The sequence below is a fragment of the Odocoileus virginianus genome, chromosome 5 (genome assembly GCF_023699985.2).
Source record: "Odocoileus virginianus isolate 20LAN1187 ecotype Illinois chromosome 5, Ovbor_1.2, whole genome shotgun sequence".
NCBI lineage: Eukaryota > Metazoa > Chordata > Mammalia > Artiodactyla > Cervidae > Odocoileus > Odocoileus virginianus.
Window position 1 is genome coordinate 12574518 of NC_069678.1, and position 26882 is coordinate 12601399.

At 44.4% G+C, this 26882-nt stretch overlaps 2 protein-coding genes, 1 long non-coding RNA gene and 1 pseudogene across 6 annotated transcripts in view; 2 read left to right on the plus strand and 2 right to left on the minus strand.

Annotated features, from left to right (window-relative positions):
• Positions 1 to 1452: 1452 nt before the first annotated feature.
• On the plus strand, positions 1453 to 4540 carry LOC139035146 (uncharacterized). 2 transcript variants are annotated; one of them, XR_011487681.1, is made up of 2 exons: positions 1453 to 3130; positions 3965 to 4540. It is a non-coding gene; the product is annotated as an uncharacterized lncRNA (long non-coding RNA). The 2 variants fall into 2 exon arrangements; XR_011487682.1 differs by having other exon boundaries at positions 1453 to 2263.
• A 1299-nt stretch (positions 4541 to 5839) lies between these two features.
• Positions 5840 to 26882, minus strand: part of UBQLN4 (ubiquilin 4) — a 31514-nt gene continuing 10471 nt past the window's right edge. The window contains exons 7-11 of one of the 3 annotated variants that reach the window (XM_070467493.1): positions 26440 to 26579; positions 25862 to 25945; positions 25579 to 25694; positions 25194 to 25380; positions 5840 to 7620 (exon numbers count right to left, since the gene is read on the minus strand). In XM_070467493.1, the coding sequence (XP_070323594.1) occupies positions 7588 to 7620; positions 25194 to 25380; positions 25579 to 25694; positions 25862 to 25945; positions 26440 to 26579 (560 nt within the window). In that variant the 3' untranslated portion in view covers positions 5840 to 7587. Of the gene's footprint in view, positions 7621 to 21861; positions 23688 to 24074; positions 24211 to 25193; positions 25381 to 25578; positions 25695 to 25861; positions 25946 to 26439; positions 26580 to 26882 lie in introns of those variants that run through there. The other 2 variants (XM_020912462.2, XM_020912463.2) reach the window with 2 other exon arrangements.
• Positions 11761 to 12547, plus strand: LOC139035030 (craniofacial development protein 1-like). Its single transcript, XM_070467140.1, has one exon. The coding sequence runs from the start codon at positions 11871 to 11873 to the stop codon at positions 12519 to 12521; it is 651 nt and encodes a 216-aa protein (XP_070323241.1). The 5' UTR covers positions 11761 to 11870; the 3' UTR covers positions 12522 to 12547.
• On the minus strand, positions 14686 to 15292 carry LOC110149832 (protein lin-28 homolog A pseudogene; annotated as a pseudogene).

The window sequence follows — 26882 nt, forward strand, 5'->3', positions numbered from 1 at the left end:
TCCGGGAGAAATATCAATAACCTCAGATATGCAGATGATATCACTCTTATGGCAGAAAGCAAAGAGGAACTGAAGAGCCTCTTGATGAAAGTGAAAGAGAGTGAAAGAGCTGGCTCGAAACTCAACATTCAAAAAACTAAGATCATGGCATCCAGTCCCATGCCCTGGAGGAGGGCATGGCAACCCACCCCAGTATTCTTGCCTGGAGAATCCCATGGACAGAGGAGCCTGGCGGGCTACAGTCCATGGGGTCACAAAAGAGTCAGATGTGACTTGGTGGCTAATCAACAACGTACCTTTCACGTAAGATTTACTAGCTGCTAACATTTTCTCCATTTGTTTTCTCTCTCTACACATAAATTAACATATGTGTGCATATACATATGCTATACGTTCACATATACATTTTTTTAACCATTCAAGAGTCAGTTGCATATCATGACACTCCGTCCCAGTGTACGTTAGCTTGTATCTCCCAAGAGCAGGAATGTTCTTTTCCATAAACCCAGTGAACCCAAACAGGTTTGACACTGATAACACACTATTTTCAGGTTTAGAATCCATATTCAGTTTTTGCCAAAATGCACTTTAAGACAAAAAAAGAAATCTAGGATCCTATCAACAATCAACTTTGCAGCATTGCTTTTAATCAATAAATGTGTGCCAATTCAACGAAATGAGTTTCTCCCAGGGAGAGTTGTGCACAGAGAAAAGAAATGCACGAAAGATAGAGCCTTGGTTACTACCTTCAGAGACTGAGAGGATGGCGGGAGAAAAAGGAGAGAAGGCTCAGTCAGAGCGCAGGCTCTTGAAACAGACATTGAAGGGTCTCCTACTGAGTCCTTGGATCCTTGAAGATCTCAGACAGGCCTGGCCACCCAAAGTGGGTCGTGGAGTATTCTGCTCCAGGCCAAATTTCTCTCTAGCACATGCAGATTCCAAGGTGGATTCTGGGATCTATGTCTTCCATGTCTTGATGCCCTTTGGGGTTTGGTCCCACTTTTTAGGATTTGGTATTTTTTTCTTATTTCTTTCTTTATTTTCTTTGGATCTTTATTGCCGTGCATGGGTTTTCTCTAGTTGCAGGGAACGGGGGCTACTCTCTAGTTGAGGCACACGGGCTTCTTGTGGTGGCCTCTCCCGTTGTGGAGCGTGGGCTGTAGGTGCATGGGCTTCAGTAGCTTAAACTCCTGGCCTCTAAAGTATGGGCTTGGTAGTTTTGGCGCACAGGCTTAGTTGACCCACGGCATGTGGAATTTTCCCAGGCAAGGGATGGAACCTATGTCCCCTGCATTGGCGGTGGATTCTTCCCCACTAGACTACCACAGGAAGTGTGGGAAGCCCACAGCGTTTCTTCTTAAGCTCATCTTCTTACTTGGAGCCCTGGAGGGAGTTGGGGGAAGGGGGATGAGCAAATACAGCCTCTTCTCGCTGAGAGTGAAGGAGAAAGAAGGGTGTGTATGTGGGTGTGTGTGCATGTACACCCTCTCATCATCCCTCAGAGGAGCCCTCCTTGAACCTATGAGCCTGGGACCCCAGCCTTCTATTGCTATGACAACCGCTTCTATGAGGACATAGGGAGTAAAGAATTGAGTGTGGGGTTACAGAGGGAACACACCAGAGTCTCAATGCATTAGTGATCTCAGAACTGTATGATAATGAAGAAGAGAGATAATATGTCTCTACCTTCGAATCTCGAAGTAGGGGAGCAGGATGGGACGCAGCAGGTGCAAGGGCAGGGTGACTCCTGAAGTTCCGCCTTGTGTGAGCAGTTCCACTTCTAACTAACCTCTCCTCTTCTTCCCCTTAGGAGGTTAAAGAAGCTTGGGGATCCCCAGGGGTAGAAAACCCCTCCTTTAACACCATTGATATATCTTTGACACCCATCCACAGCTTCACTGATGACCTAGGCTATCAAGGGAGCCAGGACCTGACCAGCGTGAGTGCCCCTCCTCTGGGGTTTCCCACCCCTTGCTCTACCACCGTGTGGGCATCTTAGGTCACTGACCTCCCCTTTGATGTTCTGTGGCCACCTTCCATATCTTGTCTATGTCCTTCCAATTCACATTTTTACTAAACATGGCTCAAATTGACTCCTTCCAGGAGAAAATACCAACAGTAATAGCAGTCTCAGCTTATATCCATTGAATACTTACAACATGCCATTTTATGAGAATTTATCTGTCATTTAAACTTCACAAGAACCCTGTATGGTCAATACTATTACTATCCCCATTTTTCGGATGAAGAAATGGAGACAAAGGTAAGTTAAGTAACTCTCCCAAGATTGCCTAAAAGATGCTAGAGTTTGAGCTCAGTTTGTTTGACTCAGGATCTCATACACAGAACTGCCTCCTGGCTAGCTGCTCCATTTTTATGAGTGTCCTCCACTGTACCCTCTCAACATTTATATGCTGTTGAGCACACTTGATATATGAACTTACTTGCTTGTTTATTTGGGGGAGGGTTTAAATGCTAGCTGTAATTTTGTTATTGAGCTATAATTGACGCACAATACAACTATACATATTTAAAGTGTACAACTTGGTGTTTTGGCAATGTATATACTTGCAAAACCATCGCCACAATCAAGATAATAAACCAATCCATCACCTTCAAATAGGAACTGCCTGGATTTCTAGAACAGATAAATTAGAGGGTTATTACCTAACTTCTAAAGGGATTCTTTAACCAAAGTATTTGAATCCTTTTTAAAATAATGAGCTCTCATGTGACGCGCTTAGAATATGCCTGTGTATCCTTTGCTGATACTGCTTTGTAACTTCTCTTTGGTCATTTTAAGTGCATGTCTTCCCTGGGCAGGGCAGTCTAAAGCTGTGCTTCCTGCCCTGTACTCACAAGCAGGTGGGTGCTTGGCTTAATCTTTTTTTTTTTTTTTAAGAAGTTGAATATTTTATTATTAAATTGTTTATTCTCCTGCAAGGCTGTTGCTTCACTATATAAAAATAGCACCAGCAAACACAGTATATTGCAAAGTTAAGACAGTAATATTCTTCACTGGACACTATACAACTAACAAACTTTTCTCCACTGCCAGTTATTTCTAGTGGGAAGATCATTTTGACCCAAATCCAAGGATAGCTGAAAGCAAGTTACAATGTCATATAAGGTATAAGATAACCATGTTATCCTTGAATTACATAATTTTTGTAATTAGTTTTATCAGAGATAATTTCAGGAATTCTGAATAGTATAACTGGACCCTAGCCTAAAAATCACAGGATGCTGTGGAAAAGATACAGTGTTTATCTGAAGGCATTAGAAAGTTAAGGGTTTTTTCTTCAGGAAACATTGTTACAAGTAGTTTCTTTTGCTAAATGTTGCTTTTTAAATATCTATCCACCACTAATTTAAGACAACTATGCTAGATTAAGTTGTTTCAAAGTAGTTTATTTAGGGGTTCCATTTTCATTCCTCAATAGATTTTATGTATTTTTCATATGCTTCTTCACTCATTAGTTCATCTAGTTCTGAAGGGTTACTGAATGTCATCTTGATCAGCCAACCATCTTCATAACAAGACTTGTTGACAAGTCCTGGATTTTCTGCTAGAGCTTTATTAATTTCTGTTACTTCTCCTGATAGAGGGGAATAGAGTTCACTAGCAGCTTTCACACTTTCCAAAGCACCAAACTCCTCCTTTATTCAACTTTGTCCCAACTTCCGGCAGACTACAGTAAACAACATCTCCCAAAGCTTCCTGTGCAAAATTGCTGATTCCCACTGTTCCAACACCGTTTTCTGTTGTTACCCATTCGTGTTTTTCTGTGAATTTCCGCATCGACAGCAGAGCAGGGCCGGTGCGCAGTCCCGAACGGCACCCGCCCGCAGTCCCCAGGGCCGCGGCGAGCAGGGTGCGCTGGGTGCTGAGATGGCGCGCAGGCTCTTGGCTTAATCTTTCCCTCTGATCTCAGTCCTTCTCTGCCTCACTTCCCACCCTTAGACTCGAAGTCCCATATGTAATGGGATGGGTCAGTGCCGAGCACGCTTCATCCCTTGCTCTCGGATTCTTCAAGGAAGAAGACCCCAGCCTTGCTCCAGGCAAGAGACAGAAGCGGAATAAGATTTTCCGGATGAGGAGAAATAAGGTGAGGGAGGAAGATGAGAATGACAAGGAGGATGAAGAGGACGAGGCAAGGCGCTCTCCTAGGGTGAGACGGAAGCAACACACATACTCAAAGACCCGCCAACGGAAGCAAAAGGAGATTTCAGGCGTCTTGGAAAGTAACTTGAGCACGACCGCCTCCAATCCCAAGTCATCTCCCTGGAGTGTGATGAAGTTCCGGCAATACTTGTGTATGTGCTGCCGAACTCAGCAGAAGTTAGTGGAGGAGAACAAAGCATCGGATTCTAAAGAAAGGAGAAACCCCAGTGAAAAGGAGAATGGAGGCGCAGTTTCTGTTAATGAGCAAGGGAGGGGACAGGCTCCAGAAGGAACTCCAGGGGAAGTTCCGGGCAAAAGCCAGGAGAACAGAGAGTGTAATCCTTCAACTTGTAAATAAAGCAAATTTTAATTTTATGGATGGTATGTAGGAACCTGATTGATGAGCGCAGGTTTTCATCTTTCTCAATTATTTTTGTAGATGTATCCACTTTCTTCCTCCAGCTCCTCCCCTTTCGTCTCTCTGAACATCTTCTCGTGCTTTCTAATACTATATGCATTTCCATCTCTAGGACGTGGGGCTAGTGTATGGGTGGGTGAGACCTGGAGAGGGGTCAGGAGGCTTCTGAACCCTTGAGGCCTGCAACTCCAAGAAGGTGAAGAACAATCTGAAGAGAAGAGTCTTGAGGTAACTGATGAGGGAGGCTTCAAGGCCTAGCTTTCCAGGTTTGAACTCCAGACTTGTCTCATTTTTTTCCCTCCTAACTCTCAGCTCTATATAGCAAAACTTTTGAGCTTCTGATTGTAGCAAATAAGAAGACCAGAAAAAAACTGCCCGAGGGGATTCTCGAAGCCGTTTTCAAGATGGCCATTATGGCAACACAGTTTAAGACTAGCTCCCAAATTTATATTGCCATCTCACTTTTCATTCCTTAGCTTGAGTAAAGGAGGAAAAAAAGGGGCCCTTTCCCTCCAGGATCTATCTTCTCCCTTCCCCACATATTCACTAATCACTCAGAAGGAATCTTAGAAATCAGGAAAATATCTCAGGGCAGATTCCCTAGAAGCTGAGCCTGAGATGGAGGTTCTTGTGCAAGAGTTTTATTGAGAGATGCTCTCAGAAGGAAGGTGGATGGGGGAAGCAGATTAGGGCAGGGCAGAAAGCTAGGCAGGGTTTGTTAAGAGTTAACAGTTAAGTCTGTGTCCACCTGATCCCAAGGAGCTCTGAAGTGGGAGTTACATCTCAAAACTGGTTGCACTTTTGAGGCAGAGGGCTGGCCTTTTGTAAGCCTATGTCAGTCAGTCACTGAGGGCTTCTGAGGTTCCCCAGTGAGGTAGGCTCCCTGCTAACTGAAGGCAGTTCTTTGGTGAAGGACTGTGAGCTGTTAGCCATCAACTCCACGGCAGCTGGAAATGGGTGGGTGGCCCCATAAAGGAAATCTGGGCAGCGTAATTCTGTAATTCATTGAAATTCATGTGTTTCCCAGGATATACTTAATTTCTGTAAATGTCCCAGGTGCACTTGAAATATGTACAGGAAAGTGCATAAAAGTTAACATGAAAATGGAGAAAGAGCAGCTGTCCTTACAGAAGAACTGCAACAAACACAAGAGATAAAAAACCACTATTAAAACACCAAGAGTCATAATTGTTGGAGCAACACCCAACCATGGAAGGTGAGATTAGTGGGTAAAAAATTGAGGAGAAACAGGGTACTTGTGCAGTCTTGAAGTATCTCCTTCAAGGTATTTATTAGTTACATAGATCAAAATAATAACTTTAAAGCAGAAACACACTAGATCTCACCTCCTTTAACTAAGTTATCAAGGTTAGTGTTGCCAATGATAAGACATATTGACATTGTGTACCCCTGATACGATGTGCTGAGAAGACACACATGTCAAAATGCATAACCTCCGTCTAAGCATGAGAAATATCAGACAAACCACCAAATTGAGAGACATGGCACAAAATTATTGACCAATACTCTTCAAAAGGGCCAAGGCTCAAGTAGATTTACGGTTGTCAAGGGGAAGGCTGGATGAGGGAGGAATAGATTGGGAGTTTAGGATTAGCAGATGCAAACAATTATATATAGAATGGATAAACAACAAGGTCCTACTGTATAGCACAGGGAACTATATTCAATATCCTGTATTAAGCCATAATGGAAAATAATATTTTAAAAATATATATATATATATGAAACTGATCACTTTGCTGTACATCAGAAGCTAACAAAACATTGTAAATAACTATACTTCAAAACATAAATTAAAAAAATAATTTAAAAAATATTTTTAGCATGCCACATAGCATATGGGATCTTAGTCCCAACAAGAGATTGAAACTGTGCCAACCTGCAGTGGGAGGACAGAGCTTCTGGGTTTTTTTTTTTTTTGGAAGGGGATAGTCTTAACCACTAGACAGCTAGTAAAGGTCCTAATTAATGAGTTTTAAAAAATGTTCACCACCACCCCCAAAAAAAAGAGTGCCAAGGCTCTGAAAGACTTTCACATAGTAATGGAGACTAAGGAAACTGGACATTTGTTAATAAATACAATGTGGGATTTGGGACTGGATCCTGGAACAGAAAAAAAGGACAAAGTGGTAAAAGTCAAATAAAGTCTGTAGTTTAGCTGATATTATCATATCAATGTTAATTCATTTTGGTAATTTTACTGTGATTATGCAAGATACTGGGCTTTCCAGGTGGCACACTGCTGAAGAACCTGCCTGCCAATGTTGGAGGTGTGTGTTGGATTCCTGTTGGGAAGGGCCCCTGGAGAAGGAAATGACAGCCCACTCCAGTATTCTTTCTTGGAGAATCCCACGGACAGAGGAGTCTGGCAGCTAGTCCATAGGGTCACAAAGAGCCAAACACAATTGAGCAACTAATACACACACAGACACACACAGGGAAATCACAGAGTCAGACACGACTGAAGCGACTTAGTGTGCATGCACGCATGCAAGATACAAACAATAAGAGAAGCTGGGTGAATATTTGTATTATTTTTGTAATTTTTCTGTAAGTCTTTCTCCTTACAGAAGAACTGTAAAGAGAAATAGTTCAGTTCAGTCACTCAGTCGTGTCCGACTCTTTGCGACCCCATGAACTGCAGCATGCCAGGCCTCCCTGTCCATCACCAACTCCCAGAGTCCACCCAGATCCAAGTCCATTGAGTCGGTGATGTCATCCAACCATCTCATCCTCTGTTGTCCCCTTCTCCTCCTGCCCTCAATCCTTCCCAGCATCAGGGTCTTTTCAAATGAGTCAGTTCTTCGCATCAGGTGGCCAAAATATTGGAGTTTCAGGCTCAACATTAGTCCTTCCAATGAACACCCAGGACTGATCTCCCTTAGGATGGACTGGTTGGATCTCCTTGCAGTCCAAGGGACTCTCAAGAGTCTTCTCCAATGCCACAGTTCAAAAGCATCAATTCTTCGGCGCTCAGTTTTCTTTATGGTTCAACTCTCAAGTCCATACATGACAACTGGAAAAGCAAGGAGAAATAAGAACAAAACTATTTCAAAACAAAACATAAATAAATGCTCATTCTAAGAAATCATAGTAATCAATCCTCAGTTTGAGAAATAGGACATTATCAGTACCCTTGAATTATCCTCATGTCCTCCTTCCTAATCACAGCTTTTTACTTCCCTTGGAGGTCACCACTGTGGTGAATTTTATGGTAATTACTTCAAGGTCCAATGCTGTAAAGAGCAATATTGCATAGGAACCTGGAATGTTAGGTCCATGAATCAAGGTAAATTGGAAGTGTTCAAACAGGAGATGGCAAGAGTGAACGTCAACACTCTAGGAATCAGTGAACTAAAATGGACTGGAATGGGTGAATTTAACTCAGATGACCATTATATCTACTACTGTGGGCAGGAATCCTTTAGAAGAAATGGAGTAGCCATCATAGTCAACAAAAGAGTCCAAAATGCAGTACTTGGATGCAATCTCAAAAACGACAGATTGATCTCTGTTCATTTCCAAGGCAAACCATTCAATCTCATGGTAATCAAGTCTATGCCCCAACCAGTAACGCTGAAGATGCTGAAATTGAATGGTTCTATGAAGACCTACAAGACCTTTTAGAACTAACACCCAAAAAAGATGTCCTTTTCATTATAGGGGACTGGAATGCAAAAGTAGGAAGTCAAGAAACACCTGGAATAACAGGCAAATTTGGCCTTGGAGTACAGAATGAAGCAGGGCAAAGGCTAACAGAGTTTTGCCAAGAGAACGCACTGGTCATAGCAAACACTCTCTTCCAACAACACAAGAGAAGACTCTACACATGGACATCACCAGATGGCCAACACCAAAATCAGATTGATTATATTCTTTGCAGCCAAAGATGGAGAAGCTCTATACAGTCAGCAAAAACAAGACTGGGAGTGGACTGTGGCTCAGAGCATGAACTTCTTATTGCCAAATTCAGACTTCAATTGAAGAAAGTAGGGAGAATCACCAAACCATTCAGGTGTGATCTAAATCAAATCCCTTATGACTACACAGTGAAAGTGAGAAATAGACTTAAGGGACTAGATCTGATAGACAGAGTACCTGATGAATTATGGACAGAGGTTCATGACATAGTACAGGAGACAGGGATCGAGACCATCCCCAGGAAAAAGAAATGCAAAAAAGCAAAATGGCTGTCTGAGGAGGCCTTACAAATAGCTGTGAAAAGAAGAGAATCAAAAAGCAAAGAAGAAAGTAAAAGATATACCCATTTGAATGCAGAGTTCCAAAGAATAGCAAGGAGAGATAAGAAAGACTTCCTCAATGATCAGTGCAAAGAAATAGAGGAAAACAATAGAATGGGAAAGACTAGAGATCTCGTCAAGAAAATTAGAGATACCAAGGGAACATTTCATGCAAAGATGGGCACAATAAAGGACAGAAATGATATGGACCTGAAAGAAGCAGAAGATGTTAAGAAGAGGTGGCAAGAATACACAGAAGAACTATATGAAAAAGATCTTCATGATCCAGCTAATCACGATGGTGTGATCACTCACCTAGAGCCAGACATCCTGGAATGTGAAGTCAAGTGGGCCTTAGGAAGCATCACTATGAACAAAGCTGGTGGAGGTGATGGAATTCCAGTTGAGCTATTTCAAATCCTAAAAGATGATGCTGTGAAAGTGCTGCACTCAATATGTCAGCAAATTTGGAAAATTCAGCAGTGGCCACAGGACTGGAAAAGATCAATTTTCATTCCAATCCAAAAGAAAGGAAACGCCAAAGAATGCTCAAACTACTGCACAGTTGCACTCATTTCACATGCTAGTAAAGTAATGCTCAAAATTCTCCAAGCCAGGCTTCAGCAATACATAAACCTTGAACTTCCATGTGTTCAAGCTGGTTTTAGAAAAGGCAGAGGAACCAGAGATCAAATTGCCAACATCCACTGAATCATGGAAAAGCAAGAGAGTTCCAGAAAAACATCTATTTCTGCCTTATTGACTATGCCAAAGTCTTTGACTGTGTGGATCACAATAAACTGTGGAAAATTCTGAAAGAGATGGGAATACCAGACCACCTGACCTGCCTCTTGAGAAACCTGTATGCAGGTCAGGAAGCAACAGTTAGAACTGGACATGGAACAACAGACTGGTTCCAAATAGGAAAAGGAGTATGTCAAAGCTGTATATTGTCACCCTGCTTATTTAATTTATATGCAGAGTACATCATGAGAAACGCTGGGCTAGAGGAAGCACAAGCTGGTATCAAGATTGCTGGGAGAAATATCAATAACTTCGAATATGCAGATGACACCACCCTTATGGCAGAAAGTGAAGAACTAAAGAGCCTCTTGATGAAAAGTGAAAGAGGAGAGTGAACAAGTTGGCCTAAAGCTCAACATTCAGAAAACTAAGATCATGGCATCTAGTCCCATCACTTCATGGCAGATAGATGGGGAAACAGTGGAAACTGTGGCTGCCTTTATTTTTGGGGGCTCCAAAACCACTGCAGATGGTGATTGCAGCCATGAAATCAAAAGACACGTACTCCTTGGAAGGAAAGTTATGACTAACCTAGACAGCATATTAAAAAGCAGAGACATTACTTTGCCAAAAAAGGTCCGTCTAGTCAAGGCTATGGTTTTTCCAGTAGTCATGTATGGATGTGAGAGTTGGACTGTGAAGAAAGCTGAGCACCAAAGAATTGATGCTTTTGAACTGTGGTGTTGGAGAAGACTCTTGAGAGTCCCTTGGACTGCAAGGAGATCCAACCAGTCCATCCTAAGGGAGATCAGTCCTGGGTGTTCGTTGGAAGGACTGATGTTGAGGCTGAAACTCCAATACTTTGGCCACCTAATGCAAAGAGCTGACTCATTGGAGAAGGCCCTGATGTTGGTAAAGATTGAGGGCAGGAGAAGAAGGAGACAACAGAGGATGAGATGGTTGTATGGCATCACCGACTCAGTGGACATGAGTTTGGGTAGGCTCCGGGAGTTGGTGATGGACAGGGAGGCCTGGCGTGCTGCAGTTCATGGGGTTGCAAAGAGTAGGGGACAACTGAACGACTGAACTGAACTGAACTGAACTGAATGAGTCTTTATTCATTCAGTCTTTATACATTCCCAAGGAAAAGAAGGGGAAGGGAAAAGGGTCAGAATGCGTGTTACAAAATGATAGCAAGTGGGAAAGGAAGAACCTGGCTCAACAAAATCAAATAAACACTGCCCAGATGGGGTTGCCAAAGCCCAAGAGGGCTATGTCTCCTGTAGTTTGGGAATGAGGAAGGGATGAGGGAAAGAACAGATGGGTACATGCTTTTCTACCCTCCCTCCGTCCTCATAAATTCAAGATTTCACACAAAGCTATGGCTTCTAGCAGTAAACATGGAGTTATATTCATCCATCTTCTATTAAACAATCTTGTGGCCTATTGGACATCAGTTTCTTGCACCTGCATAAAAGTTCCTATGTGACTTGAATATACATTCATTTTTCCTTTTGTGGTCTCCTTAACCCCATTTTCTACATGGAAGAACCCCTCATTGCTCCTGTCTACCCTCAGACTTGAGATTAAAATAGGTTTTAATCCACCCAAAGACAGCAGTCTGTTTAGCACGAATCTCATCCAAGGAATGGTCATGACTCAGGAGACTGGGAACAACGGATGGAGAGTTCCTAGCCTCTTCAGGATTTTTGCACAGATCATTTAATCTCAGGCACCCCACAAATTAAATATACAGGTGTATGGGCTACTTTAGGGGCACAAAGGTGGATATAAGAGGGGGTATGAATCTGGTTTTTAGGACAGATAATCTTGTTCGAAATAGGAAATAGGGGAAGGGAAAGACAAAAGAAAGTATGGTTCAAGACGCCCCATTTCAAGAAGAAGGGCCCCCAGGCTTAATTTTCAGATCTTTTTTGCCTGGTGCAAAACCTTTTGTCAAAGATGCTTTGGCTATTTTTCTCAAAATGAAAAGAAGTTTGTAAACAATAAAACCCCAAAAGAACATGGAGAAGACCAACACATTATATTTACACAAACTAAACCACCCAGCAATCACCAAATCAGCTACTTGTGAGGTCTTACAAAGCCCAGAGAAATGTTATAACTAGAGGGGGAGTAGCAGTTGAGGGAGACAAGAACTCAGGCTCAGGCGGGGTCCGCCCCAGCCACCGCCTCCTGTCTCGCACCGCTACGCTCTATCCCTAGAGCTTTGCCTTTGGGCACAGCTGCTTCGCCCCTGTAGACCCTGCGAGGCAGCGACATGGAGGAATTCGACTCTGAAGACTTCTCCACCTCCGAGGAGGACGAGGACTACGTGCCCTCGGGTGGAGAGTATAGTGAAGATGATATAAATGAATTAGTGAAGGAAGATGAAGTGGATGGTGAAGAGGAGACACAGAAAACCAAAGGGACAAAAAGAAAGGCTGAGAGCGTTCTGGCCAGGAAGAGAAAACAAGGTGGCCTCTCACTAGAAGAAGAGGATGAAGAGGATGCCAACAAGGAATCTGGAGGAAGTAGTAGTGAGGAGGAAGATGCAGTAACAGGGCAGGAAAAAGGCATTGAGTCAGAGGATGCCAGGAAAAAGAAGGAGGATGAACTATGGGCCAGCTTCCTGAATGATGTAGGCCCGAAATCAAAAGTGCCCCCAAGTACACATGTTAAAACAGGAGAGGAGACTGAAGAGACAAGTTCAAGTCATTTGGTCAAAGCAGAAAAGCTAGAGAAACCTCAAGAAACAGAAAAAGTTAAAATTACAAAGGTGTTTGATTTTGCTGGTGAAGAAGTCAGGGTGATTAAGGAAGTGGATGCCACATCTAAAGAAGCCAAATCCTTCTTCAAGCAAAACGAGAAAGAAAAACCCCAGCCTAACATTCCTTCATCTGTGCCGTCACTTCCTGCCGGGTCAGGGTGAGTAGTCTCGTCTCAGGCCGAGGTGTACCTGGCACATTGGAGAAGCTATTTTCACAGCAAGGGCGCCCTTACCTGTAGCTCTCATGGTTCCTTTCCTGGGAGAAGGAATTCCACTGCTGTTCTGTCTTTGCTGAAATACCTGCCAACATGGAGGATGCAGAGAACAGTGCTTGCAGAATGGAGGATGCAGGCTTCTTGTTTGATTCTGAGCAAAGTCCTGGTTTACAGTGTTGGCCACAGAGCTGATCATATAGTAGACTTCACATTTAAAAAATGATTTTTTAATGTAAATATCAGCAGTTTATCATAACTTGTAATAAAGATTTGAGTTGAAAAAAAAAAAAAAAAAAAGAACCCAGGCTCAGACCCACATCACCCAATGCATGCTATTGCATTTGCCCTATTACAACACATGAGGTGGGTTTGCAGTGATCTCACAGCATGTAAATGAAACTCCCTTTTTTTCCTTTAGCTACCATGATACTAATCACTTCTGCAGCAGGGCAGGACCGTGGATCTGGGAACCACAAAGAAGCGAGAGCTGATGGTCTCCCTGGAAGCCAAGCAGGAAATGCCCAGGATTGTTTAACGTTAAGGATCTTGTCCTTGCTTCATGTATCCATCCCTGAGAAGCACAAAATGGGTACAGAGGCATTCCTCTTACAACCTATCTTTACCAACTCACGTTTTTTATAAAAACACACACATACAGTACACCCTGCTGTGCCTGGTAGGTTTAACCCAATCCAGTGAAGGATGGATCTAATATGTAAAGTGAGTTCTGTGCCCTGGGGTTAGAGGTCTAGAACGGAATCCTTTATCACATGTGCAGAGGACCTTTGCCTAACCTTGGCTTCCCCTCTCTGCTTTTACCTGGCCCAGACTTCCCTAACCTCTCTGCACCACCTCTCCCTATTCAAACCAATTTCCAATCTTTCAGCAGAAGACCAAGTCATGTGGCAACCCAGTAAAAACCTAGTCTCTCATGAAACACTGAAGATGGAGGGGTTTCAAGAGGACACCACAGCAGAAAGTGAAAATGAAACTCACTCAGTTGTGTCTGACTCTTCTCGACCCCATGGACCATATAGTCCATGGAATTATCTAGGCCAGAATATTGGAGTGGGTAGCCATTCCCTTTTCCAGGGGATCTTCCCAACCCAGGGATTGAACCCAGGTATCCCTCACTGTGGGTGAATTCTTTACTAGTTGAGCTACCAGGGAATCTGGCATAAAAGCCAGCTCTAACTGGCAAAAATGAGGTGGTTCAATAGGCTATACACTCCAAACAGTTGTTCTCTCTGGTGATAGAGCAACAAAAAGCATTCCTATTGTGCAGACCCAGAACTGCTGCCAACTCACCCCTGAGATTGCTCACGTACCTGAGAATATAGTGCAGGTATGAGGGTCTTAGATTAAAACACACAAAAATACAAAACCAGAATATTTAAAGATCATGAAAAAATAGTTAAAATGTACAAGATACGTCATTCCCATGGAGCTAGAGTTGTTGGAATCCTGGAGAAAGAAGGACCCGAGGCATAACCAAGGGGAGCAAATAAATAAAATTGTGCTGGTCCAGAATGGGGTGGGAGTGAGCTCAGAAGCACCAGGACTGCAGCTGTTTCTTCAGATCATCTCTTTTGACTGTCATCACAACCCACTGCTTGGGACAGTTCTCAACACTCCATCCCAAGAGGGGGTTATGAGAAGACAAGATGTGGAAAACCCTGCCTTCCTGCTGACAAATTTCCTCCCACAGAATGCAGTGACTTGTGGGTTGGGTTCATCAATCTGGTCTCATGCTTAATCTTTTAACTCTGGCATGGGAAATATTATTCCATCTCCTTCTTTAAGAGTAAAACAAATTCTCTATCCAGGCCACTTTCAAAAGCTGGAGATTCTGGGGGTGCAGACTCAGATAAAGCATGCAGGGAGGGTTAACCCTCAAAGCCCTCACATGTGTTTGGAGAGAGTGTGACTGGAGTTGCTTTGCTTCACTCCTTCCTCCCACCAAGAGAAAAGGGGGTGAGGCTCTGCACCTCGGCCCGAGATATATAGCAGTGCCCCCTACCCACCCTGTCCCCACTTTCTCCACTCTGCCGATTGACACCTCCTTCTCAAAACTTTCTGATCACGAAAGGATAGCTGCTACCTACTGTGGCTCAATTCTGGGCCTCTGGGAGCATGGCAGGGCTATGGATCTCTTCTTCCTCCTCCCGAAAGTAGGCTTGCTTTCCCTGGGAGCTGGGAGCTTGCTGGGCCTTCAGCAGACATGAGGCTCCCATATGACTGGTGCTGTAGCAGAAGTGGCACTTCTTGGCCTGGGGTGACAGGTTATATTCCTTGACATGATGGTCTAGACCTCCACAATTGTAGCACATCTCTCCCTTTGATCTGTGTTTCTGCATATTCTCTCCTTTGGGTCGCCTTTCACTCCCAACTCAGAACACCACACCAGGGCTGGTGACTTGGACAGAGGCGAGGCCCTCGACTGACTTCTTAAAGGTGAACTCCACAGCCTCACCCTCCTTCAAGCTCCAGAAGCCCTGGAGCGTGACCCTGCATGGGTGGGTCATGGGCAGGAAGCCAAATGCCAAGCACACATTGAAGCATTGATAGAAACCAGCATTGCAGTACCTGTGGCTCCTTGGGCGCCTCCTCTGGCAGCCTGGTGCAGCCACCTGCAAGCTGGTGGTTTGACACAGAGCCCGTGGCCCATGAGCCCGTGGCCCCCGGCCCCTGTTCCCTCTTGTATGCATTTATATACATTTTGTATATCCATTCCTCCACCAGTGGACACTTGGGTTGCTTCCATGTCTTAGCTATTGTGAATTATGCTGCTACAAACATAGGTGTTCAAATACCTCTTTAAGACCCTGCTTTCAGTTCTTTGGGGTATATATACAGAAGTGGGATTGCTGGATCATAATGTAATTCTATTTTTAATTTAAAAAATGACATATGCACACTACAATTTTTGTTTATTTATTTTTGTTTGCACTGAGTCTTCCTTGCTGCACATGCGCTACTCTCTGGCTATGGTGTTCAGTCTCACTGTGATAACTTCTCTTGTGGAGCAGGGGCTCTAGGCACGTGGGCTTCAGTAGTTACTGCATGGGCGCTCATTAGTTGTGGCTTGAAGGTCCTAGAGTATGCAGGCTATAGTAGTTTTGGGGTGTAGGCTCAGTAGCTGCAACTTGCAAGCTCTAAAGCGCAGGTTCAATAGTTGCAGCTCACAGGCTTAGTTGCTCTGAGGCATGTGGGATTTTCCCAGATAAGGGATCAAACCAGTGTCTCCTGCATTGGCAGGCAGAATTTTTCACCACAGAGCCACCAGGAAAGCTCATCTCATCGGTTTCTACAGGTAATTTTTTGTCATTATTTAGTTTTTAAATATTGCATAATAATTCACATTGTTATGTCTTTCTTGACCGATGGTTTAATTAGTAGTATATTTCATTATTTCCAAAAATCTTGAGTTCTAGAAAACTGTATTAAGATTAGAGATCATACTTTGTATTATAATTTAATAATTTTTGGCAGAGTAGCAGGTGGGATCTTAGTTCTCCAACCAGGGATCGAACCTACACCCCAGAGTCATAACCACTGGACCACCAGGGAAGTCTTGATATTTTGTATTATTTCTATCCTTTAAAATTCATTGAAAATTGCTATATTTCCCAGCATATGTTCAGTGTTTGTAGATGTTCCATGTATGCTTGAAAATATATATATATACATGTACATTCTATAGTTTATTGGGTGTAGTATTATATGGATTGCTTTTCGTTGAAAATAAGATGCACCCAGTATTTTTTATTTTGCTAGGGTTGCCTTAAAAAAGTACCACAAAACAGAGGGCTCTAACAATAGAAATTTATTGTCTCACAGTTCTGGAGGATAGAAGTATGAGACCAAGGTGCTGGCAGTATTTGTTCTTTGGAAGGCTGGAGGAAGAATATGTTCCATACCTCTCCCCTAGCATCTGATGGTTTGCTGGTAATTTTTAGTATCAGTATGTGCTGTGCTTAGTCGTTTAGTTGTGTCCGACTCTGGCTCCTCCTCCAGGAGATCTTCTTGACCCAGGGACTGAACCGGAGTCTCCTGCATCTCCTGCATTGTAGGCGATTCTTTACTGCTGAGTCAGGAGGGGAAGCCCTACTCCGGGCATGACCTCATCTTAATCAATTTCACCTGCAATGACCACCCCCGCCCCTTCCAAGTACGGTTACATTCTGAGGTACTGAGGGTTACGTATGACTTCAACATATAACTTTTTGAAAGACACAGTCCAACATGTAACATGCAGTTACCTTACTTACTATCAAAAAGCTTTAAAATGTTATCAGTTTAAAAAAATGCTACCAATTAAACTATAACTCAATACCAGGATACCAACAGTTTAAAAGAAACAAACAAGGAACCAAAAAACCCTTCCTATCAGATACCAAAATGTGAAAAAATCTGTATCTTAGAGTTAATTAACATTGATACTTTTCCCCTGCCTATTGTATCAATTATAGAAATAGGTATATTGAAATCTATGATTGGGAGTTTTTCTAATTCTCTTTGTAGTGCTCTCAATTTTTTTCTTTTTAAATATTAAGACCATGTTATTATATGCATAAATATTAATATTTAAGATGGTTATATATTTTTCTGGTGAATGTTACCTTTCATCATTATGAATTAAGTCTTATCTCTTTAAGTGTTACTTTCTGCCTGAAATTCTAGCTAGTTTATCATTAATATGGCTATCCTAATTTTCTTCTGGTTTGTGTTGATACAGTTTATCTCTTTCCAAACTGTTACTTTGAATTTTTCTATTTTCTTATTTCAATAAATGTCTTATGGTCAAGATACAGTTAGATTGTATCCCTTACCCCCAGCTCCACCCACTGAGGAATTCAGAATGCTTCATTTGAAGGTGAGTGGTTGGCTTCCCTGGTGGCTCAGTGGTAAAGAATCTGCCTGCCAATGCAGGAGACACTGGTTCGATCCCTGGTCCTGGAGGATTCCACTTACTGAAAAGCAACGAAGCCCATGCGTGAACCCACATGCCGCAACTACTGAAGCCTGTGTTCCACAGCAAAAGAAGTCACCGAACTGAGAAGCCTGCACATCACAACAAATAGTAGCCCCCACTCACCACAACTAGAAAAAAGCCTGCACAGCAGCAAAAACCCAGCACAGCCAATAAATAAATAAAATTATTAAAAAAAGAAAGAAAGAAAAATGAAGGTGAGTGATTAAAGCCAGACCTTTACGTGTCTTCTCTTGGACACCAGCTTCTCTTTGAGCCTGGGGGCCTTGTCTCTCCTCCCCCATCATTCTGCCAAGAAGGCTATGACCCAGGTGGTAGCAAGGTTTCTGGGGATGAAGAGTTGCTCCTCCCCACAAAGCAGCTGGTTTGGGTGCTACCCACCATGGGCTCAGTGAGTGCCCTTGGGGTGTCTTGACCCCTGCTCAGCGTCAGGGCAGGCTCAGTGCCTCCTCTCCCTGCAGAAGTAGACCACCAGTGGGCCCGGGGCCTTCTGGGCTTGGCCTCTGGGTCCCCGGTAGATGTAGGGTAGGATGTAGATTGGGCTGTCCTGCAGGCTCACATCAGAGCATCCATTTGCAAGATCTTCAGGGCCTTGTAGTTAGATTTTTATTTTATTAATCCAACCTGACAATCTTTGAGTTCTTTTTTCTAAGCTGTGCAGACTTAGTTGCTACATAGCATTCAGGATTGTCTTCCCTATTGGCTGGGTGGTAAAAAATTCGCCTGCTAAGCAGGAGACATGGGTTTGATCTCTGGGTTGGGAAGATCCCCTGGAGAAGGAAATGGTAACCTACTCCAGTATTCTTGCCGGGAAAATCCCATGGACAGAGGAGCCTGGTGGTCTACAGTTCATGGGGTGGCACAACAGTTGGACACAACTTAATGACTAGACAGCAACTAGCGTTCAGGATATTAGTTCCTGAACCAGGGATAAACCTGAGTCCCGGGCATTGCAAGCCGGATTCCCAACCACTGGACCACCAGTCCCAAACTTTGACTTTCAATGGAAGCATTTAATCCATTTACATTTTTAAAAATTACTTATATATTAAAGTTTAAATCTGCCATATTATGTGGAATTTCAATTTTGTATCTTCTATTTTCTCTGGTTTTGTCTTATTTAAACTTTTCAGTTTGACTAATTTTAGATTTACAGAATGATTATATAAAGACAGTAAAAGAGTTCCTATATACCCACACCTGGTTTCCCCTATTATTATCATCTTACATTAGTATAGGACATTTTTACAATTATTGAACCACTACTGATACAATTATTAACTTAAAGTCTATACTTTATTCAGATTTATTTGTTTTACTTAATATCCTTTTACTGTTCCAGGGTTCTATCCTGGAACATTATGGCATTAGACATTACATTTACTCCTTTCTCCTAAGGCTTCTCTTGGCTGTAACAATTTTTCAGCTTTTCTTTGTTTTTGATGACCTTGACAGTTTTCAGGAGTACTGGGTAGATATTTTGTAGAATGTCCCCAGTTGTAACTTGTTTGTTTTTCTCAGGATTAGACTAAAGTTATAAGTTTAGAGGAGGAAGAGAACAGAGGTAAAATGTAGCTTTCCTCACATCATCTCAAGACTACTTACTAACCTGTCTTATCACTGACCTTGATCACCTGACTGAAGCAGTGTTCCCCAACTCTAATGCTCCCCATCCCACCCCTTTCCACACTGTTCTCTCTTAGGTAGGCATGTGCAGCCCACAGGTGAGGAATGGGTATTCTGTTCCTCTCCTTGAGGACAGAACATTTACATACGTTGTTTGTAATTTTTCTACACAGGTTTGTGTCTTCTCACTCATTTACTCATTCAATTATTTATTTGTATCAGTACAGATTCAAGAGCATTTATTTTATACTTATTTATTTTGTTGCTTAAATTGTTCTAGCTTTGGCCATTGGGAGCTCTTTCAGTTGGCTCTTGTGTCCCTTTGGCATGCACCCATCATTATACTTTTTTTTCCCTTTTATTCTTTTTTTCCCTTTTTATTATGACTAAAGATTATTACCTTTCAGAATTTCCCTTAGTGTGAGACTGCTGGTGGTGGAATGTTTTCGTTTGTCTGAAAATATCTTTGTTTTATTTTCATTTTTTGAAAGATGTTTTCTCTGGGCTCCTACCTTCTTTAAACATAGGGAAGATGCATTTCACTCTTCTGCCTTGCAGTTTTGCAGTTGAGATGTAAGCAGTTGTCTGTTGTTCCTTTGAGGATAAACCATCTTTATTCCTTAGTTTCTTTAGGATGTTTTCTTTTTGCTTTCCTTTTTTGCAGAGTTTAAGTCATTGGGTTTCCTGAATCTGTGAATTGATGGCTTTCATCAATTGTAGATAATTCTGACATTACTTCTTCAGATTGCTTTTTTCCATTTCTCTCCTCTCCTTGGACTCCAATTAAACATAATTTAGCCCAACTTCCTGCCTCTTCTGTATTTTCCATCCTTATTTTTCAAGTTTCATTCTGTTTCTATAATCTACCAATTCTCTCCTCAGCTATGTCTAGTCTGCTATTAAACCCATCTACTGAGACCTTAATTTCATTTATTTTATTTTTCTAGCTAAAATTTCTATTTGGTTCTTTTCCAATTGTGCTATGTCTGTTTGTGTAGTTTCAGGTATCTGCTCAAATTTCCAAGCCTTGCTTTTATCTTAACTGCTATACATTTATTTCTGCATAACTCCAGTACATGGAATTGTCTAACTATTGTCTCATTTCCTTTTAAGGGTGTCATTTCAGGTTTGCTTTCTTCAGGCTCTTGACTAATTCTCATTGTGGTTGATGTTATATTTGAAAAATTATTAATTATAATACTTTTGAGGTTTAGATTGGTGTTAAGTTCCTTGAGATTTCTGCTTGCTTCTCCCAAGCATCTGGAGATGCTACACATATGGATCATCTTATTCCAAGTTCGAGACTTGAGAGTCTCTGGACCACCAAGAATGGTGGGACACCAGGCTGCAGAATACAACTGGTTTCCTTCTGATTCATCCTTAGGGGTTCCTAGTCTGGGTGGATCTTTACCAGCATCCCTATATTTAGCTATCCGATTCTGATTTTTTTCTTCCTCTAGCTCTCATCCTTCAAGGCCCTCAAAAGCATAGCTCAGCCTCTCAGAAGCCATTTCCCAATTGGAAAAGCCCCCTGGGCAAAGGCAGCCCTGGAGTCTTCTTTTCTCTCTGGATTCCCAGTCAATCTTCGTTAGTCCTTTGATTTTTGATACTTTTCATATTTAAAATTTCTGAGGGCTGGCCTGAAACATCCAGCCTACCATTATTAGAAGTGGAGCCTCCCACTCACTTTATTCCAGATATCACATAACTCTAGCCCATAACCTGACTATACAAAACTGTATAAAACATATGAAGACTTCTTAGGCTTACACTGATTAGTTGTAGAGCAGGGATTTCCAGCTGGCACTAGCAGTAAAGAATCCACCTCCCAAGGCAGGAGACATGGAGACATGGGTTCGATCCCTAGGTCGGGAAGATCCCCTGGAGGAGGGCATAGCAACCCATTCCAGTATTCTTGCCTGGAGAATCCCCATGGACAGAGGAGCCTGGTGGGCTACCATCCATAGGGTCACAGAGTAAGACACGACTGGAGACTTAGCAGCAGCAGCAGTCGTAGAACTTTTAGCCTCAGAACTTAAGACTTAATTAATAACTGCTAAACTCCCCTTACATAAAATCTGGATGTAAGGGTTTGTTTTGACCTTTTTACCTGGGGTAAGGAGAGGATAGTCTTGCCAAAGGATCAGAGGATGAAAGCAAGGATTTAGCCATATTCCTAGCACTTTTCATACATTCCTCTCCCAGCCCTGACTTATGGGAGTGGTGGGTGGGGTGAGATCTGATAACTTATATGGTTTGGCAATCACAATGGAAGAGAATGATCCTTTCCATTCCTAAACCACAGATTACAGATGGCTGTGATCAGTTATCTCTTTACCTTCAGTGATTCTGAACACTTTGTTTTAAATATTTTATTTGGTTGTGTTAGGTCTTAGTTGCGGCATGCGGGACTTTGCTTGGCGTCACGTGGAGACCTTTTGCTGTGTCACTCTAGAGTGAGCAGGCTTCAGTAGTTGTGGAGCACGTGGGCTGTTGCCTGCAGCATGTGGGATCTTAGTTCCCCAACCAGGGATGGAACCCGCTTCCTCTGCATTGTAAGGCAGATTCTTAACCACTGGTCTAGATACGGCTTTACAAAAACCCTCTAAAACCAAGAAGTGTCTTCAGCCAGCCTCCTCTACCCCAGGAAACAAACACCAAGACACCCTCACAACAAAGACCATATCATTTATTTACAAAGGCCAGTGTGGGAGTTGGGGGAGGTAGGGAGGGAAAGCCATACAGACATCCTCTCTGGATTGCTTGGGACCCTTTCCCACTTGGGAGAAAATTCATTTCCTCTTGCCTCCATATTCTCAGTAATGGGTCCTCCAAGCAGCTGGGCTAAGTAGCAGAGAGAGGAGGTGATTTTGAGCCTCCTCTGTGCTCCACTAGAGTAAAGTCCAATTCCAGATCAAAGGCATCATTGCTGCCCTCTCCTTTCCTTCCTCAAATAGAACTCTCTGGCCTGGAGGGAAACAGTGAAAACTCAAGGGCAGGAGCAGCCAGGGGTTCTAGAGAGAAAGACTCATCCCCCACTATCCCCCGAAAGCAATGAGAGGAGGGGTAACTAAGGGTGCCGGTCACAGCCCTGACAGCTTCAGAAGGGGTACCTACCCAGGCATCCAGAGGCCTAGGGGACCTAGCTCTCCAGGGTGTATATATTCCTTTCCTAGACAGGCCCTTCTGCCTATTTCTGTCTGGTGGGATAAAACTCTAAACCAGAAATCAATAAGGTATCCACCCTCCCACTCAACTCACATGCACATGTGTGCGTGCATGCATTCATGCACCCACCCACCCACACACATCCCCACTGCTGAGACAGACCCCAGTCCTCTTCATGTCTTCTGAGCGGGGCTTAAATCACTGGTACCTGGAGATGCAGGCAGGTCCTGGGTTCATGGAAATGTGTGTGAATGTATAGAAGCATGTGTGTTTGAGAAAATGGAACCAATATAATCCGTTGTGAGCCATACTATTTAGCTTCACTGAACCCTTTTCTTCAACTCAAATTTCATTACCATCTCTAAGTCTCCTTTGCCAGGCCAAAGCCTGGACTCTGTGGACTAAAAGAACTATTAGTGTTTCCATTCCCTGTCAATTCCAACTTCCAAGTCCTCTGCTTAGGCTGTTTCCCCCATTCCCTTCCTCTAGGAAGTCTCACTCCCTCATCCCCTTATTGGGCTGGTCCAGGGTTTGTTAACTCCTGCTCCAGGGGGCTGCATCTCACGTCTCCCTTCAGACAGGGGGAACAAGCATCTTCCTTCCACTGGGAGTCCCAACAGACCCCATGAAAGTGATCAGAACAGGGGGTGAGGAGGAAAATCACAGCCTGCTTCACCTGCCCCTCCTTCAGAGGATGGAAGTCTAGCACTGGGTAGGCTGGAGGTGGGAGGGGATAAGGGGAAAGAGAGGAGGAAGAGTTACCAAAAATAAACATAAGACAAGAAAAATCCTAGTGGTAGAGACAGAAGACCCTGTTCTAATAAAGCAGAGAGTGGGTTCCTCCTTCAACTCTGCACTGCCACTGAGAAGTGTGAAGGCTGCAAAAGACGGTTGTGGGGTAAGCAGGTGGGGCCAATCAACAAAAACTGAAAACTGTTTAAATAGCTCTGTTCAATCAGGCAGGACCAGGAGAGAAGGTTCTACAAGAGGTGAAGTAAAACTGGAATTCTCAGAGCCACGGGGCTGGGGCCCACCCCTCTAAAGTCACCCTGCAGTCTGGAGAGAACAAGGGAGGAGAACAGAAGGGATGACAAGCTGCAGAGGGTCAGGCTGACAGAGGAACCACACGCTGGCATCAAGGGAAGGGAGACGCAAGAGGCCCGGGCTGAGGGATCAGGAGAGCTGAGAGCCCAGGAGTCGCTCAATAGCTGCATTGATGTCCCCTCCCGTGGCAATTAGAGCCTGCAGGTTGGCCTCACGGTTGATGAAGCCCATGGAGTTGAGCTGCTCCAGCTGCTGCTGAAATCTCACTTCTGGCGTCTGCACCTGGAGGGGACAAGCCTTGTGAAGTGGGCTCAGGACCAACCCCAGAGGGCCTAGCTGATTCTGAGGGTTTTTGATGGAGAGATGAAGTCCTCCTCAGAGTCAACCAATGGGGCAGGGGTCAATAACCAGCAAACAGAGGCCAGCGGAGCCGGCGTCCCAAATCACTAAACAGCTATGTCATCATAAGGTGGGGGGGCATCTTTCTTGAAATTTCAAAGTAACAAATAGGTCTAGATTAGCCGATATTCCTAACTGCTTTCCATCAGCACTCTGGAGATGTTAATAGGCAGCCCAAAAGCCAAATGTTCTGTGGTCAGTAAATACTGCCTCCAAACCTGCTCCTGACAACTGTCACACACACAGCCACATTAAAGGTCAGAGAAGGGCCTCTGGAAAACACGAACCTGTTTAATTGTGTTTAACCATCAACAAAGTTATTTACAAAAGAGGAGGCTTTTCATTTCTGACACTCCAAAACACATCTGGAAATGTTTTCCCCAAGGGATGTTCAGGAAGCCATAGCCTAGATCACGAACAGAAGATTCAGGGTTGGAAGGAGCCCAGCAATCAGAGCCCCTAGCCCGCAGCACAGGAGCCCTTTCCCACTCTGGGGTGTTTTCATCACGATCCACCCACACCGGGCTCCAGATCCAGCTGGACTGGGCCTTGGAGAGCCCTTCATCCAGCCCTCCCAGTGCCTTGCACAGAGCTGGGCACACTTCCATTTCTGTTGAAAGGCTTTCCCCAGATGTCACAGAGGTCGGAGAAAGGTTCAGGGGCTTACCTGAGGTAATCCCCTGCTCTGCCCCCAAGCCCCAGGCCTAGACTTTGTAGCCCAGGGCTCTGGTCACCTCTCCTCCCAGAATCCTCTTCTCCAGTCTCATAGACAGAGGCTGCTTTATTTATTTTTTTGTTTTGGCTGCACCACATAGCATATGGAATCTTAGTTCCCTGACCAGGGATAGAACCCGTGCCCCCTGCAGTGGAAATGCGGAGTCTTAAACCACTGGACTGCCAGGGGAGTCCCAAATAGAGGCTGCTTTAATTATGAAAAGAGTCCTCTGATACAATAGAAGTAGTAAAACACAGTGGTTAAAGTGTAAATTTTGGAGCCAATATGCCTTGGTTTGAATTTTAGTTTCATTACCTCTTACTCACTGTGTGACTCTGAGAAAGCCACTTAACCTCTCTGGGATTTAGTTTCCCCCTTTTGTAACACAGAAGGAGTAAGAACAAGGCGGCTGTGAAGAATAAAGGAAGTGAGCTCTTACGTACAAGGCACATAGACCAGTACTCAGCTGACCCAGTAAGTGCTGTTACTATGCTCATCTCCAGGTCACAGCTGTGGAAACTAAACTTGTGGAAGATCAATTACTTACTTAAGGCTAGAAAGTAGCAGACCAGGAACGAGAGCCAGGGCTGGCTGACTCCGCAGCCTGCTCCTTCCATTTGATCGCCACCCTTGCTACTGCAGGGCCCTAGCACCAGTCCCGCTGCCCTGCGTACCTGTGAACTTCCGCTTCCAGCCAAAAGCTGGATCATCTGCTGCATGAGCTGCTGCTGAGCGCTGGAGGCCCCTGCTGGAGATGATGTGACTGGGAGGGCGGGCGAGGAGGTGGGCGCCTCGGGCGCAGACCCGGCGTTGCTGCCTGCCGAGGATGCTGGGGGCCGGGCCATCCCAAAAGAGCCAAGGCTGCAGGCAGGAGAGACCAAGGAGGGGGAGATGGCCTCTGAGAAAAGGGTGGGAATGTGAGATCCCGCAGGAAAAGCAGTTGCAAGAAACAGGAAAACAGATCCTCAGGGACATAAGGGCTGCTGAGAGCAGCAGGAAAAGGGCTTGAGGGGGAGGAGGAGCCAGACCCCTGTTGCCCACTTGGCCCCCGCCCCTCACCTGGGTACCAGCCCTGGGGCTTCGGTCTGCAAGGTCTGCAGTCCCTGCTGGATCTGCAGCAGCGCCTGCATGGCTCGGGGATTGGTGAGAATGGAGAGTGACTCTGGGTTCTGCATCTGGTGGGAAACAACACGGAAAGGCGACAGGAGGTGGCGGGAGACAGGAGGTGGCCTAGACCCCGAGTCCAGAACCCAGTGCAGCCCCTCCCTTAAGCTCCATCCACTGGGCCTCTGGGTCTACCCGGGTGGCCCTCAACCCCCAGCCGTCCAGGCTCCTCACTTACCTGCTGCAGGAAGACCGGGAGCTGCAGGCGGAGCTGCTCCTGCAGCTGGGGGTTCCCCGCAAAGAGCGGCACGTTCACCATCATCTGCCAGGGTGAAGGTAGCAGGGGGAGGCCTGGGCCTATCCACCCTCACAATGTCCCCACTGCCTCATCTCCCTCAGCACCCCACCACTGTAGGAAACCGGGCCAGCTTTTCCAAGGATCTCAGAGTATCCTGAAGTCCTAGGTGGGACAGTGAGAGGAACTGGAACTATACTCTGGACAAGGACCAGAGTCAGAAGCCAGTCTGATGAGGATGATAATAGCGAACATTTCTGAGTACACAGGGCTTACTCTGTGCCAGGCCATGTGCTAAGCACTTTATGTTATTAACTCACTTAACCCTCACAACTCCAAGGCAGGTACTATTGTTATTACCATTTTACCGATGAGGAAACTGGGGATAAATAACTTGTCTGGCTCATGCAGCTAGGAAGCGGCAGAGCTCAATACAGAAACCCAGGCAGTCTGGCTCTGAAGCATTTTGATCATCACAAGTCACAGCCCCCAGCACACTCCCTCTCATGCCAGTTCCATACCTGAGCAGCAAAGTCGGGGTTCTGGGCAAGCGTTTGCATCATGCTGCGCATGTAGGGGGCTGAGATCACGTTCTGCATCAGCTGGGGGTTCTCAGAGATCTGCTGGAGGAGGGCCTGCATTTCTGGGCTGTTGAACATCCCTAGGATAGGAAGGGAAAAAAACAAACAAAACAAGAGGAAAGGGGTCCAAATGGAAACCAGATGCCTCACTTCAATCTACCTTACTTCAGGCACTGAGTGGTCACAAAACCCAGAAAGGCAACAGTGGGCACCCAAGTGCTAGGGAGTGGGTCCAAGTCTCTCTTGACTCTGAGGTCATCTTGCCCTTCTTTGGGCTGGCTCCTTTACCATCTGCTCTGCTATGATCAAGCCGGTTACAAACTGGGTCTGATTCTTATCCCTCTGTTCCCGCCACAGGTCAGATAACATTAGAGTTGGAAAGG